We start from the raw sequence: 17,426 nt of genomic DNA, 5'->3' as shown, positions 1-17,426 counted from the left end.
GTTGGAGGAAACCTGTAACGATCCTGGCCCTGTGACATCTTGCGTTGTCATCCTGGAAGATGAAACGGCGGCCATGACGTCGTGCGAACGGCACAACATGGACTGCCAAGATGTTGTCCCGGTAGTACTGGCCTGTAACACGCCCTGCAACAACATGTAAAGCCGTTCTTCCAGCAACAGTGATGCCTCCCCACACCATAACAGAACCACCCCCAAATCGATCATGTCTGATGACGTTAACGTCTTGGAAGCGCTCGTTTCGACGACGCCACACCCTCCTACGTCTGTCCAAAAAATCAACAGTGAACCTTGACTCATCTGAAAACATCACATTGCTCCAGCGTCGATTATCCCAGTGTTGACGATCCCTACACCAACGACGTCTTGCCTGAATGTGATGATCTCTCAAACAAGGGATCACGCGAGGACGTCGGGCGCGAAGGTGACCCCTATGCAGTCGATTCCGAATCGTCTGGCCACTCACTCTCACACCAGTGTCTGTTTGAAGACGAGCGCTGATCTGATTTGCTGTGATGACACGATTTCTCAAGGCCAAGGTACGGATAAATCGATCCTGGGCTTGAGTTGTCGCCCTTGGTCGACCTGAGCGTGGTCTGTCCTGTACAGATTGTGTATCACGGTATCTGGACCATAGCCTGCTTATGACAGACTGAGAAACATTCATCGTCCGCGCCACAACCGCCTGTGTTGTGCCGATCTGTAGCATGCCAAGGGCACGTAACCTTTCATTTTGGGTAAGCCGACGCATATCAAAATTTGTTTTCTGGTCACTAAAACAATTAAACTGATGTTTCCACCCTGGAATTCAATGTCACAATGACTGTAACATTCAAAGTCAGAGTCGTGCAAATCTTGGGTTGGACCCCCATGATGATCCCAAGCATCACCTGCATTCCATGCGGTAGTTATTGGTGCGTTTGGGCGTCACATGTTACTGGAAATGTTTCTTCTGTTAGGTTCTATAGTGACTTTTTTCGTGGTCATTTGCATATTTTAGTATTATGCCCCCAAAATCAAATATCCCCTACTTTTTTTGAATAGTATATTTGTTTCAATAGTTTGAAAAAGGCTTTGAATTTAATAAGTTTATTGCAAAAAATATAGATAGTAGATCTAATATAGCCATCAACAATATACAATAACATATAATATAACAATATACCAAACAATCTCAAGTTGAGCCTTATTATTTTACAGGAATAACAGATATCAAGTATAGAGTCGATTAATAGATATCAAGTATAGAGTTTCACTGGTAATCATATTGGTCCAAATATCATCGAATATAATGACAGCTATGCATTAACAAACTAATGTGCCATGTTTTAGTTGAGAACAGTGATTTCCAAAGACTTGCACATTCCCAATCGCCACCGCTTCACCACATTGCTCCCGTAAATTCCCATAGTTGAAGATGTCATCCAACATAAAATCTCCTGGTTTTTGAAGATGTCATCAAACATAAAATTTCCTGGTTTTGGAAGATGTCACCAAACAAAATATTCTGGTTTTTGAAGATGTTATCAAACATAAAATCTGTTGGGGTTTTTTTTGAAGATGTCAGTCATCAAACAGAAAATCGCCTATTTACGGTTTCATTAAACATAAAAAAAACACTTAGGGTTTTTTTTTGAAGATGTCATCAAACATAAAATATTTTTTAGTAGTAAATGTTAGATATTTTGGTTCCACGATTACATAACTAATCTATGGAGAAAATCTGTAATTTGTTGATAAGATTCTTCACACAGAGATTTAAAATGACCTGAAACGACAATAATTCCATTATTGCAATATACAGTCCGACAGTGTGTGTGTCACCCTTAAGTCTATACTGGCCAATGGGGAGGTGGTGGTATTAAATCCTAACATGACATGACCAATTATAAAGGCCCCCAAAAATAGGATCGGTCAGTATATCCTAATATCACAGAGTGTATTTTTACTCTGTGCTAATATTAAACGTTTTATTCCTTCGACGACTGGCAAGACAAAAATTTCTAGCGATTATGCGATTCGGGTCAGGACTTGGGATATTATAATAATTGCGTTTGATATGTTTGATTGACAATAGTTGAACTCAGTGACTGGTCTCTATTTATTTTCCGATTATGTTAAAGGATATAACATACATAGACTTACCAGATAACCTAAAGAAAGAATGAACTGATCCTTTAACCAGATAACTTGTTACATCTATTTCTGCTTCTACCAACTTCTGTTTATATTCTGAAAATAAAAGTTTTAGACTACAGATTGAGAACACTAAAAAAAAACATTTTAACAATCAAGCGTGTCACCATCATCAAACCGCCCACATCTATTAAAGGGGAATTATGTAAGATTAGATAAGCGCTGACAGTTCTCGCTATAATAGTTAAAAATAGATAATGAAAAGGGAATATTATTAAAATTTCTGTCAAATGACTTCACTGCGCCGAGTTATCGCCGTTAGAAGTAGTCTCGATTGTCATGGCTACCATTGTTAAGATAATAAAGAAAGTCTTGATTGCCCACTTTTATATTAAATTAATAATAACTGATTATGGTAAGTTAATTAATGCGTCTCATTATTAATTTATATAACATTTATGGCACAAATAAAGGCCCACAATAAAATAATTTAGCTCTTGCATAATGCCTGTAAGAAGTAACTTACCATACACAGCATCCCTGAAGGGATCAATCTGTGCTATAAGTAGAAAAGTTGTTGGATGTCGATTAAAGTTAGATTGAAGTAAAGGTGAAGCTAACGGTTTGAATCTGTCTGCTGAATTAGGCAAAGACTGTTCTATCACCCTGTAAGACAAAACTAATTCTTTACATTGGTAGTGTTTTACCACAATCGTGAGATTCGTTGAATTAAATAGACTGCCACGATCCAAATATTATTGAATGATTCGTGATCGTTTCCATCCATTATAAGGATAGATATATTTTCTATTATCAGTAGTTCATTACAGACTTATCCCTTAACGAATAACCTTGATTTCATTCATATAGTTCTTCGTAACAGGTTTTAACTGCACATTGATGAGGATATGGATGATACTGAATGAAATTAACCTTGATGCCCCCACTCATACAGATGTACTTCATTGGTTTTAAAAGCAGTTCTTCGTCAGTCTCTGAACTTGAAATCTTTTGTCATTTCAAGGCAAAATTATCTAGATTCAAAGTAGTTAAGAGACCGGTCATCAAATTTTTACAGGACCATAATTACTCACTTTTCAATATCTGATTTCGAAAAGCACGGCCCGTTCTCAAATTCTGCTACTGATGGCTGAGATTGATCTAATCGCAGATCTAGTACCGGACAAATCAAAATCTGGAGAAAAAAGTTCAGAAATTATACAAAGCTGTTAATGGTTTGAGATTTAGATATTTTATAACTCTTGTTGAACAGGAAAATAACAGACTGGAGAAAAAACAAATACATCATATACAAGGCTAAAATTATTTATCTTTTGAGATATTAAAAATTTTGTAAAACACCGATTTTAGTCAAGCCCGGACTTGCTGGGATAATTTTTGAAAATTTCAATGCTTGCGATTATCAGTATTAGAAATATGATTTGCATGGCTTTAATCTGACTTTGATTCCAGTTTTCTTTTTTAAGCAATTATATAAAACATTGTTACCTGAAAATCTAGACTATCAACTTCTGGAACAACCGAGGCTGCAATTAAACCACCAAAACTGTCTCCTGCTACACCAATTTTGCTCTCTAAAACAGCACCTGTATAAAAAAAAATATAAAACATACAATTCATTTACATAAATTGAGAGGCATTGACATAAACACTTAACCTAGGCCTACATTTGCATATGTTACTGGAACTACGGTTACGGGCATTGCTCCTTCGGGAATATTGTAAAAGTACACAAACTATTAACTTTGACGTACACCCACAAGAATTTGAATGTAAAAACAAAATAAAATGATGAATGCATGTCGTGCAAAGAGATGGGCATGTCCAGTTACCCGTGTACCTGGATCAAACCAGAGTCCCAAAAAAAAATTGACTTGGAGAAAATGTGAACATTGCAAATCACGATTGTATGGTGCAGACATGAGACATAAAATATGACGTTTATAACGTCTTTGGTTCTGTGAAAAGCGCAACGATTAGACCGCCGCCCGAAGGTTTGTATGCCGTGAAAATACCATCTTGGGACTGACCGATCGTTTCTGCTTCGGCAAACTGGCACTATATCCGTCAAAATCTGCAGGATCGCAAACGGACGAGGAAACCACATGGGTCTGTAACTGCGTGCCAGGCGGTGTTATATTACGTTGGAACCAATGCCGGCAAGATCTACCGATGTTTCAGCATGATAATGCTCGAGTGCATACATCTATCTCCATGGACGTCTTGAACCAAAACTGTGTGACAGTGCTCAAATGAATAGTCATCATCCCTCTTAGGTTTCCCAACCTGCAAAATCTTCGTTAACTTGTCTTTACTACACTAGGATCTGGAAGAGTTGTTATATAATCTGCGTTCTTGTTGATGTGAGGTATTAGCCAATGAAACGGTCTGTTACGGGGAGTTCTTGGCGTGCTATGCACAGAACTGTGAGTATCAAACTAGAAACATCAAAGTTGATTGGGTAATTTAACTGACGTCATAGGTCAAGAGCCGCCGTATGACACCTGACACGACCTCCCACTACAACTGGTCAAATCTTCATGCCGTGGAGGCCATAGGAAGTATAAAATAACGAAACGAAATATATATCTGTATTTTAATTAGATTGCTGGAAACAGCAATGTAATAAAGAGTGGAGAATGATCCCACAGACAGCCGTCCTGGGGCTTATCTTCTTATACATGCGGTGAACTTGCATGGGCCGTGTGGCTGCTAGGCAGAAACACGGTGTCTACGGACTTGTCATTTGTACAATGGTAAATCTGGTACTGGAAGCACTTTGTCGTGCTCCATTTCCCTTTGTGTAGTAAGTACGTGGTTATTTTTCTTAATAGTTAATCACACAAACCTAATAATCCTCTGTTCATTTTCACCCATCTAACAACACATTTTGCATCATCGATCTGCATAGGTAGTTTAATATCGGGTCCTAAACGATATTCAGCATTAACTACAATACACCTGGCACTTCTGAAAAAATAATAGTAGCCTATGGGTGTCGTGCATAATAACAAATGATACCACTTCTACCACGGCGACGCAATAAAACAGCATTATTTGTGTTGGAACATAATATGAAATGAAATGAAATGGGGTTTAACGTCCTACTGTTCTGCCCCGACTGGGCTTATGAAGACGGGCATACGCCATACAGTGTGCTCAGGGAAATTTTTGCACGGACAGCGGCGCTAAGGCCTACTCTTATATCGAATTCCAACTGCCAAGGGATCCTTTACATGCACCCCAATGTGTACACGGGACCTCGGTTTTGCGTTCCATCCGAGCGACTAAACAGCTGTCCTCAGGCCCTCCGTACCACTGACAATGGGAAACCACGCCGGAACTGGAACACATGACTCCATACGATAGTTTCAAGTTAGAAGTCTACATCCTTGTCATCAACATTCTGATGGGGACTTACATTAAATGTTTTAATGTATATTTTATATTTTCTAACAACCGGTATAAATATGGGGTATTTCTTGGAATTTAAACCTGTTACAAACACCATGCTGTGCAGGACAGGTCTATATCCGTGGACAAGATAAAAAAAACATGGAATCACTGAAGCATTAATAAATTTCATTAATTCTTGATACAGCTGAGTGGTAGTAATATTACCACATACTTTTATAAACCTATAGAAAATGGTATTACAAAAATGTTATAGGCTGAGTCAGATGTCACACACATTTCATTAATTTGATATGCCAGGACTTTCGGGAAGAAACCTTATACTTACTTGGCGAGATATTTACAGAAATCTTCTGACGTTCTTCTTGAACCAGTGGATAAATCTCCGCCATGGAAGTAAATGACTATTGTCGGTACCTGAGGCAGTTTTTTAGGCCTTATAATATCGACTGGCAATCCTTCTGTAAAATAAAACAAATAATATAAAAAATATAAAAATAATAAGTATATCAATTTCGATCAAATTACATTATTCTAAGAATCTGAGCAAAGTTATGAATTTTTAAGTTATGGAAAGATATAGCAATGATTGGCAGATGGAAACTACCCCCTCTCAATAACTAAGCCATTCGATGTTCTAGAGAGTATAGCTCTTATATAACGCCTCTTTAAAATCAAAATAAAGAACTAGGTTATATCAACGCTCATCTGTCATGCAGCAGGTTCCGTACCGATAGGTGTAACCAAATAAATATGCCCACATAACCATATTATTGGGTTTCAGTCGACGCCCATGCACAAGAAACCTCCAATATAAATTCGTCCACAACAAACATTCAATAAACAATCTCTCATATAAATAATTCAATAAATGTTCGTTCACACCAAACATCCGATAAACAGTCTGTCACAGATAACATCACATAATTAATATATCCGTGCGTCCACACGGGAAACATTCGATTAAAAGTTTGTCAAACTATATGTCAAATACACATTCGTCCACACTATTTGTCTAAAATAAATAATAGTTCCACACACCAAACATCAAATATACATTCGCATGTACAAAACGTTCGATATGTTGAACTACTCACCTTTACATTTAATACTAGGTGCGATAAATTGTTTATAAATGCCATCGAATTCTACACGTTTTCCATATAATTCTGTTTGCTGTTCGTACAGAACTCTCCGTTCAGCTACGGTAGATTTCTTACCCAATACATTATTGTTTTGTTCCAAGAATGATATTGTCTCTTCGGGCAATGAATATTTGTTCTTTAGCTTTGAAAAATTTGTCACAGCATCCATCTTGGGTTTTGTTTCGTGCTGTTTGTGATGGGACTCAGTTGATGAATATGACTCCTGGTCCCTTGTCCTATCGGAATTTAATTTAGAAACCGAAACTCTCAGCGGTCTAGCACTACTTAAATATGACACCCTTTGGCTCGAGGATAACGATTCTGCTGATGGCGACTTCCTCAAAGAAGAAATCTCGCTAGAATTGGGGTACCTGTTGAAGTGCAAGCTTCTATTCTGTGTCGATTCCGGACTAGTTATTTTTTCCCATTTCTGACGAATGCTCAATATTTTCGCTTTGCTTTCTGGAGTGAGAAAGGCAAATCCTTGATCCGACGAATGTCTTCTTTGGTTATCCTTTTCTACACGTACTTTGCGAATCACTCGTTTAGACGTCAAATAACGTCTATAACAAATTTGGGAGCTTACTCCATTTGGATTGCACGATTTGATAGGAGTCTTTTGGGAATTGACTGGAACCGTGGAGTGTTTAGGTGTGTGCTGTAAGGAAAAATAACCCGATTCTAAATCCTCATTAATCGATTCCTGTGAATGAGTGACTTTTAAAATATTATCCTGAACTAGTATATTCTGATTATGATCATATGTTTGTTGCGAAATGTGCGAGGAATGGTATTCCTGGACAATCCGGTGTCGTTTTTTCGAAAGAGTTTTATCAGAATTTAAATTCTGCGTTAAAATGTCATTTCCAGATGGAGAATCTTTATGCTGAGTTCTTGGTGCTGTTAACGATGTTGGTCTAGTGGACCGCTTAGTATTACTCAAATTGTGCAAAACTTGGCGTTCTTGTAACGGTGGAGAATGACATCCGTTAATGTGTTCGTTGAGTAATTGCTTATCATCAACACCGTCCGAGGGTTCTGGGTCCACCGATGTTCCTTCATCAAGAATCACATCACCAAGTAAAGCAACGTCCTCTCTGTCAACCGAGGAAGAGTTATCATTTAGGTCATATCTGTAGTAAAAGTACAAAACACAATATAAAATAACACTTAAACTGGTAACCAAATATGTATCACTTTGATGACCTCTGCGTCACGCAACATGCAATTACACTGATGTTAATGAATGGCTGTATTAAAGGCCTATCGTATAATATACCTAAGTATGTACGACCGGTATATACAACAAAGAGGTTGGAAAACAAACTAAGCGCGCGCCAGACTTACACGTAAATTGACTTTCTGTGTGTATATTTTCGTTCTGATACTAAAGCAGACGTGTATAAAGGTATATTGAGTATACCATATATAATAACATGTAATATCGACTTTTATGTCATTTAATTGAAGATATATATCATATATACAATGGCGGTAAAATATACCAGCGTGAAGCTGTTTCCATCTAATGTATTCGGTGTACCACAGGACACAAAACCTACCTTCGTTTGAATGGCTACCTGCTACGGTTAAAGTAAACTTCTTTGTATTCTAGTCAATGTTCTTGCTATAACTGAAGCGACGATAGTCCTTGGGTGGGTTTTTAGCATCAGTAGAGACTAGAGATTTTCACTGACGAAATGCTTCAGTGAACATCAGGTTTGCTAACCCTTTTTTTAGTTTAAGAGCCTGTCAGTATTTTATATGGTCATTCTTGTCAAAAGTGGTTATTTTTATTAACTGGTTAGTTAATCGCTTGTCCACAAAGATCCATTACAGTTGACAGTATGGGCCACCTTATAATTTACTTCACCTAGTTTTCGTTTTCACACGAGTTCTCATATATTCGACATTTTAATAAAGTAATGCTGTTACACCTTAGAAATGAATCTAATTTAGAAAATTGTCAATTCTCTTCAGGCAATTACTATAAACGATCTGTCATACTTTATTTATAACAATTTATATGACTTTAGGGTGGAAATTATAGAATATAGAATAATATTGGTAGTCTCATATTCAATGGTCCGTCAATTGACAAAAATAAATAAACAGCCAGAAATCGGTAAAATATGATATGAAACCTGCACGAACATAGGCTACTATTTAAACAAGAAATCGACAATGACGTCATTGCAGTCATAGTTTATGGAAGATCGTCGCCGTCAAGAAGATAAACAACAGGAAGATTACAAAGTGTTAAAGAAATATTTCCTGGTTAAAAAATCTCATGCATAATTCCTAAGAGACATCTGAGTGGTCCTGCATGCATAATTTAAGTTTGCTGCATAATGTGTTGGATCAATGTTAATTATGCTACAGGTGTTTAAACAGCGTGAAGGGATATCAGACGTTATATTCAAATATTATTGATTTACCCTATTTTCAATTTCTTAACTACCAAATAGTGTACTATAAGCAAGTCCTATTATTATTACGAGAAAAATATAATATTTATTTATTTAATTTAAAGATGGGTTCCCAGAAAAGTATTTATCGGGTGGTTATTTCCAGTAAAAGTATGGTAATTTTGGTATATATGGAAAGTAGAGATATCCAATCTTACTAGAAAAATACTGGATTCCCCGAAAAACACTCATGGAGCGTATACAAGACAAAAATGTAAGGGTTCCCCTAATCAACAGCCCGACGATTAGGAATTTCTGCACGCGTGATGTCAAAGATCACACGCGAACATTGAGCGCTTGATGTACAAGTTGATAAACTTTATGAAGAGGTAGACGTACACCACTTTCTGAGATAAAAATGGCGGAAAATGACGCGGGTAGTGAATAATCCGAGAATTTAATTAGGATTCGATATTTGTAATAAATAGTAAGCGATTAAAGACAACATCGTCTTATGTATGCAATAAATTCACCTCTGACTTCTAAGAGAGGTAAGTCACGTGACGTAAACATGACCTGGTTTGATCGAATTTTTATAGCAGGACATTCCTTCGCAACTACAATGTTTGAGAAGGATTTGAAGCAAAGTTATGACAAATTAATTAGTTTGAATATGTTTTTAGTCCATACCATTAAATCACCCAGTTTGTACGCGGGAACCCATCTTTAAAGAGATACTTTGATTCAGAAATGTGTTTATTTGTCGACAGTGGATAGTAAATTTATGCTTTGTTCCTTGAACCGTAATGGAAAGGCGTTTATGTACTAGTGTCTTGCTCAGAACAAGTGAACAGCAAGATTTGTTAAAATCATTAATTTCTAATATAAAAATGTGTAAGTATTGCGTCTCGTACTTGAATAAATATAATGCAGCCATTTGTTGATAAGCATAACATAATCATTTCTCCTAATTATTTTAGATGTATTTAACATTAATGAAATCCTTTAATATCGTTTACCTGTATATCTATGGATACACACCTGATTACTTGGGTAGGTTGATCCTCAGTAAATCCAGACGGCATAAATCTCGACAAGAGGCTCTGTGCCCAGGATCCACTGTTCATCCACATCTAGATGTTTATTTTATCAACAGCAGTGTATTTTATTCCCTCTATTAATCCGATCTCTCTCTATACCTGGAAATTAGAATAACGTGGCATCAAAGACAAATACACGCAGTTTACCGTCAGTTGCTATAGTTATACATAGAAAATCGAAGACGGTTTCATAGGTATTAATCATTAGTCTATTATATTCAACATTAATCATTACCAAGGAAATGTTCATTTACCTGTTATTACCTGCAAATAAGAACACTAGATAAGTCTATATCAATACGGATTATCCTCCATAACTAATTAATATTAAACAGCTAGATCAACTAATAAAAAACGTCTTTGTGTTTGTCAAAGCATATCACCATTATTGATTTATTATAATAGGACACTACAGGAAAAATCCATCGATGTTAATAGATGTTTATATATACACATATAGTCATGGGCTCGTTTGTTATTGATTTATTAAACAAAGAAAACCCCGTGAATAACTTCTGCTATTTATACGTATTCACCACCCGATTCACATAGGGTTTTAAAATAGCCCCATTTTATCAATAGTGCTTAAACATTTAACACGATACTTATACTAAAATATAATGACTTATCTTATTTATGTTATAAACAGAGACATGTCACCATGCCAGATACACCTGTCAGTCAAAAATATAACTTACAGTATGCCAAATAAACAGGTACGATTTATCTAACATAGGTCGAGTATACATATGGAGATTAAAAGCAACGGAATGGGCAGCGTCGTTTCCGTGATTGATGGATCTTTCTTTATACTATAATAATAATAATAATACTTTATTACATATAGCATTAAGTTAAACAACTTATAGCCTTAAATTATACAATAATACAATCAAAATGAAAAAAACGTGTAATTAAAAAGAAAAACAAAAAACAAAAATAATAATAGTTATTCACAAACAATAAATATACAATAAAATTAACTTTCATGTTTAGGAAGGTAATGATGTACGTTGAGCAAAAGCGAAATATATAAATTTAGCTGTAGATATAATAAGTTTTTGATCAGTATACGACATCAAAGAGACAAATTTATAGATATTATTTGGACTAATATAATACTTAGATGGTAAATACAATTCTCTTAAGGCATTATATGCAGGACAAATTAACAAAAAATGGTATTCATATTTACATAATCTCTCTTTCCTGGGTGTATTTAAATATCTGCCAGTTTCTATGCAGAGCGAATGCGACGAGCATCTAAATTTACTGAGGGCTACTCTAAACTTCGGTTTGAGGTCATCAATGCATAGATAAAATTTAAATAGAGGTAAATCTGTGAACGAATTATATGTGCTTAACTTAGATGAAGCAAAACGTGAAGAATTCCATTCTTGGATAGATTGATCAAACAGTTTAGCTTTTAAAACATTAAAATAAGGAAGATTAGAATCTTGATTCGTCCAGTAAAAGGAACAGCCAAGATTATCCAGTAAACTTTTAACATTGAACACCCATGTTTTATTACTGTATTTCCTGTCCAAATCCGAAACCCGTGAGTGGTTGTAAACAATATATTTTAAACTACTCTTATCTGATAAAACATTTATCCAATATTTTAATATACACTTTAGTCTGGAGTAATATTGAGTTGTTCTTCCAAGCTCTCCATACACCGAAGCACTATGCGTAGAGGATTTTAAAAGTAATGTCCGTTTACTATGGTGGCTGATAGTGGCCATGTTAAATCTCGCCCTTTTCATAGCGCGACAACACGACATCACGACAGTATTGACGCAATCATACGACACTTAACTCTGTCGTATCATCGTGTTATTTTTATCGTAACGTCGGGATGTCGACTTATTGTCCTAGTCTCTTTCTACAAGTCACAAAAATACAGCTGTACTCATTACATCAGATACATATAAATAGATACATATAAATAAGACTCGTAAAAAGAGATAATAGGAAAACGTTGATTCGTTTTCTAAAAAAAAATGAAACATTTTGCGCCCAAAATTGAATTATATTTGGTATTATATTCAGAAAATCTACAATTATAATAGCAGGACAAAAGTGAGTCAGCTATGTGGGAAGGGGATTATATAAAACCTCAAATCAGACCACATAAAATCACCGCATTGGTGTAGCACGCCATCCCAATAAGTGCAGGGGAGGTTTTTTATGAGATGAAGAAAGCGATTTGCAGCTGTTATTGACCTTATCGCATATTCATCCGTTTGGCATCACTAATGGGATCGAGGCCTAGATGATTGAAAATAGGCCCAGTATTGCCTTCAGCTATGAACACACTCCGAAAGTCCCCTACGCACCCCCCCCCCTCTTATTTTGTTTAACAAATAATTTCGGAATCAATAAAATGGTAGGTCCCTATCAATGATGTTTGATACGACTGGAAATTAATGTGTCTAAAATTGATTAAACAACATAGGGTAGTAAATATTACATTTTGAATCCGTATCAATGATACATTTACTCAAAATGTTCCTTCCAATGGATCACCATTTAACTTGAAAACAAGGGAAGCAGCCGATCGAAAAAAAAAGATTTTAAAAAACAAGTTTCAATATGATAGTAGTGGTTCGGTCATGCATTTACATCTGTGGGTGTCATCCTTTCTTTGAAAGTAATGATTGTGCCAGATTTGAACAAAGTCCATCTAGATTCGCGGCCTGTAGGTAAAGTGTTGACAGATAAAACGTAAAAAAAACCAGACCTATAAAAATATATTTTCTAAAACTATTTTAATTTTGAAATTATATTATTTTCACATGTGCTAAGTGTTTTAGTGAATAGTTATAGAAAGGGTCTTGTAGATTAAGACTATAGCGCATGTCCACTGTGCAGTTTTAAACTTCCGAGACGACAAGTCGACAAGTCGATGATACGACAGTTTCGCTTTTTGTCGTGCCGTCGTATCATCACACGATCTTACGATAAAATCGGGCGATCTTACGACAGAACAAACTGTCGTAAGATCGTCTGATTTTGTCGTATCATCGACCTTATTTTGTCGTTCTGTCGTATCATCGACTTATCGCCACGACAAGTCGATGATACGACGGTACGACAAAACACTAAACTGTCGTATCATCGACTTGTCGACTTGTCGTCTCGGAAGTTTAAAACTGCACATGCGCTATAGTCTTTATCTACAAGACCCTTCTATAAATATTCGCTAAAACACTTAGCACATGTGAAAACAATATAATTTCAAAGTTAAAAGAGTTTAAGAAAATATATTTTTATAGGTCTGGGGTTTTTGTTTTTGTTTTTGTTTTTTTTTACATTTGATCTGTCAACACTCTACCTACAGGCCGCGAATCTAGATGGAATTTGTTCAAATTTGGCACAATCATTACTTTCAAAGAAAGGATGGCACTCTCAGAGGTAAATGCATGACCGAAGCACTACTGTCACATTGAAACCTGTTTTGTTTTTTTTTTAAAAATCTGTTTTCTTCGATCGACTGTTTCCCTTGTTTCAAGTTAAATGATGATCTATTGGAAAGAACGTATTGAGTAAATGTACGTTATCACTGATATGGATTCAATATGTAATATTTCTCATGTTGTTTAATCAATTTTTGACATATTATTTTCCAGTTGTATCAAACATCATTGATACCATTTTATTGATTCTGGAATTATTTGTAAAACTAAATAAGAGTGTGTTCATAGTTGAAGATATTACTGGGCCTATTTTTACTCATCTAGGCCTCAATCCCATTAGTGATGTCAAACGGATGCAAGCCTATATGCGATAAGGTCAATAACGGCTGCGAATCGTTTTCTCCACCTCATAAAAAAAAACTCCTGCATCTATTGGGGTGACGTGGGGGGGGGGGGGTATGAGGCTTTTAGAGTGTGTTCATAGTTGAAGATATTACTGGGCCTATTTTTACTCATTTAGGTCTCAATCCCATTAGTGATTTCAAACGGGAGAGAGAGAGAGAGAGAAATGGGGTTTAACGTCCACTCGACACAAATTAGGTCATTTCGGGACTAACATGGTTTAATTTTATTTCAATAAATCGTTTGCGCGTAGGGGTCTTTAGCAGTGGGAGGAAACCGGAGGACCCGGAGAAAACCCACGAGGTTGGACAGGCGACCCTACTCCTTGTCACGTACAACCGGGGATTCGAAACCACGCCAGTTGACTCAATGACAGGCTGCGAATCGTTTTCTCCATCTCATTCAAAAAAACTCCTGCAACTATTGGGGTGACGTGCTGCACTATGATAAAAATAATGCTGTGATTTTAAAGAATGTGGCCCGATTTGGTTTTTCTACAATCACCTTCCCACCCTGTCTTCTGTTATCACTTTTAAACTATCGCTCCAGTCATCTATAAATATTGGTGGGTGTCGTACACATGGCAATGAATGCTTACTTGTTCGATACCTCCCGACACCACTTTTTCTTCAAGGAATTAACTTAGCTAACTCACTTTGGTCCTGCTATTGTAATTCTAGATTTTTTAATATAATACCAAATATAATTCACTTGTGGGCACAAAATGTTTCATTATTTTGAGAAAACAAATAATTAATCAACGTTTTCCTACTATCTCTTTTATATTTATCAAATCTGCTACTTAGGCCTATATATGATGTAATGAGTACAGCTGTATTTTTGTGACTTGTAGAAAGAGACTAGGACAATAAGTCGCCATCTCGACGTTACGATAAAAATAACACGATGATACGACAGAATGAAGTGTCGTATGATTGCGTCAATACTGTCTGGAGAACTATGGAAGCCCCAACTCGCACAAGCATAATTAAGAATTGATCCTATATAAGAGTCAAATAGATAAAATTGCTGTTTTACATCAAGATTTACTTTGTTAAGAACATTATATAATTGATACAGGGCTTTAGATGCTTTAGATGCAATAGATTTCTGACATTTGTTAAAATTACCATTGTAAAACAGTTCCACACCAAGATAATTAAAAGATTTAACAATTTCTACATTTTCATTAGCATACGTAAAATGAAATTTACCAACATTTAAGGAAGAGTTTTGAAAAATCATAATTTTTGTTTTTTCGGTGTTGACAGTTAAATTCCATTTTAAGCAATATTCATTTAATCTAATTAGCAGATGCTGTAAGCCTTTGGCGGAAGTGGACATTAATGTCGTATCATCGGCATACATTAGGGATGTTAATATCAGAGAATCAATAATGACAGGATCAATAACTTTATAATTCATAAATGAGTTAAAATCATTCAAATAAAATAAAAATAATAATGGTGATAGGTTATATCCCTGTTTCACGCCTGCATAAGATGGAAAACAATCTGAATAATTATTATTAAATTTTACACATAAATTTACATTACTATACATAGACTTTATACAGTTTACCATTTTTTCAGATATACCCAGTGATTTTAATTTTATAAACAATAGATTTCTATCAATTTTATCAAAACATTTCGAGTAATCTACAAAGCAACAAAATAATTTTTGACCTTTTGACTAGTACTTATTAATGATCAGATGCAGAATAAAAATACAATCTTCAGTGCTTTTTTTTGCTTGAAAGCAAACACGCACCGATACTAAATTAATTAAGATGCTTTAAAAATCAATATCAATGAAATGAATTCAATAAAATAATCACAACAATTAGATGTGTTCAATAACTAAATACCGTTGGTTTCAACAGTGAATTATATTAAGATTTCCGGTTGTCTGTAAATCTAAATGTACGTACGTACCTTATACTTTCAGTAATAATTACATATGTCCTTGTAAGAAAGGAAAGTTAGTCAACCACTAATGCATTTATATAAGCACATGGGTACTAGATACGATCGCCGTATAGATTGTCACAAGAGAGTTTAAGATATAGTATTTAGAGTTTATATATAGACCCTTATGTTCATTATACAGGTAACACAAACATATCCTTTTAACGACATTGAAATGTCCTTTGTCGAACACGCGTGATATGACAAATATATGCTTTATATTTATACAACTTTATTAAATTACGTCAACATTTATTGCATATAGCCCGGGGATATCAATGCTGATCTTCTTATGTCTTATACATGTATATTCCAGGTTAATAAGTTCAAAAGTACGTATACGTATACAAAAGATTTGGCCCCAATAGAAACGTTAATGCAATAAACTCGTGTTATCGTTCATTGTGTCAATTCAATATTAAACTTCTTATCTGGGCTACCCCTCACCCATGTTCCTGAAGCAACGACTGCGAGTTTTACAACATCTTGATAAGATAGATGTACGGAGTTAAAGCGAGTCCATGCCTTCTATTGAAAATGCTCGTCACCAGTATAATTTACATTATTTCAAATAAGAATAGACACCCTATATAATGCCAGTATATAAACCAAGCCATGTATCACATCGTTATATATAAACATGTCCAGTCTATGATTAAGATTTCTCTCTTTGCGACGTATAGAGGGGTAAATGAAACGGGGTTTAACGTCCTAGTGTTCTGACCGACTCTTGCCAAGACAGCGGTGCTACGGAGAGAGAGAGAGAAATGGGGTTTATCGTCCACTCGACACAAACTAGGTCATTTCGGGACTAACACATGGTTCAATTTTATTTCAATAATTCGCTTGCGCGTAGGGGTCTTTAGCTGTGGGAGGAAACCGGAGGACCCTACGAGGTTGGACAGGCGACCCTACTCCTTGTCACGTACAACCGGGGAATCGAAACCCCGCCAGTTGACTCAATGGCAGACCGTATGATACAGCGTGCGTGTGCTAACCATTCGGCCATCCACCCCCCCCCTGCGGTGTTACGGCCTACTCTTGCATCGAATTCCAACTGCCGCGGAATCTTGTACGTGCATGCCATGGTGAACACGGGACCTCGACCGCTGTTCGCCCCATCCAAACGACTATACGTTTTCCCTTCCCAGGCCCTCTGTCCTGCACCACGCCAGAAAATCTCGATGAACCTTCTCGGCCACCGTGGCCCCAGGTGATGTATAGAGGGCAATTATTGTATTAACTTTATCGAAAAATGGCACGTAATCGATCCATTCTTCTAGCTCACCAAGATTATCGTCTGTATCATATAGATATACAAATCTAATTATAGTATATATAAAACGGTATATAAATCTAACCATCGTCTATATCACACCGTTATATAAATCTA

The 17,426-nt window shown here is 36.0% G+C and overlaps 1 protein-coding gene across 5 annotated transcripts in view; it reads right to left on the bottom strand.

Moving 5' to 3' along the window:
* Positions 1-1,091: 1,091 nt before the first annotated feature.
* LOC126821046 (esterase LipI) overlaps positions 1,092-17,426 on the bottom strand; it is a 20,123-nt gene continuing 3,788 nt past the window's right edge. Inside the window, exons 1-10 of one of the 5 annotated variants that reach the window (XM_050549340.2) lie at positions 16,001-16,094; positions 10,184-10,341; positions 6,687-7,867; positions 5,918-6,050; positions 5,024-5,145; positions 3,664-3,761; positions 3,249-3,349; positions 2,681-2,820; positions 2,164-2,250; positions 1,092-1,786 (exon numbers count right to left, since the gene is read on the bottom strand). In XM_050549340.2, the coding sequence (XP_050405297.2) occupies positions 1,716-1,786; positions 2,164-2,250; positions 2,681-2,820; positions 3,249-3,349; positions 3,664-3,761; positions 5,024-5,145; positions 5,918-6,050; positions 6,687-7,867; positions 10,184-10,275 (2,025 nt within the window). In that variant the 5' untranslated portion in view covers positions 10,276-10,341; positions 16,001-16,094 and the 3' untranslated portion in view covers positions 1,092-1,715. Of the gene's footprint in view, positions 1,787-2,163; positions 2,251-2,680; positions 2,821-3,248; positions 3,350-3,663; positions 3,762-5,023; positions 5,146-5,917; positions 6,051-6,686; positions 7,868-8,296; positions 8,433-10,161; positions 10,342-10,940; positions 11,050-16,000; positions 16,095-17,426 lie in introns of those variants that run through there. The other 4 variants (XM_056101343.1, XM_050549341.2, XM_050549338.2 and 1 more) reach the window with 4 other exon arrangements.

Source organism: Patella vulgata, chromosome 5, assembly GCF_932274485.2.
Source record: "Patella vulgata chromosome 5, xgPatVulg1.2, whole genome shotgun sequence".
NCBI classification, from domain to species: domain Eukaryota; kingdom Metazoa; phylum Mollusca; class Gastropoda; family Patellidae; genus Patella; species Patella vulgata.
Note: the sequence above shows the minus strand (reverse complement) of the source record. Positions and strands in the feature narration are given on the sequence as shown.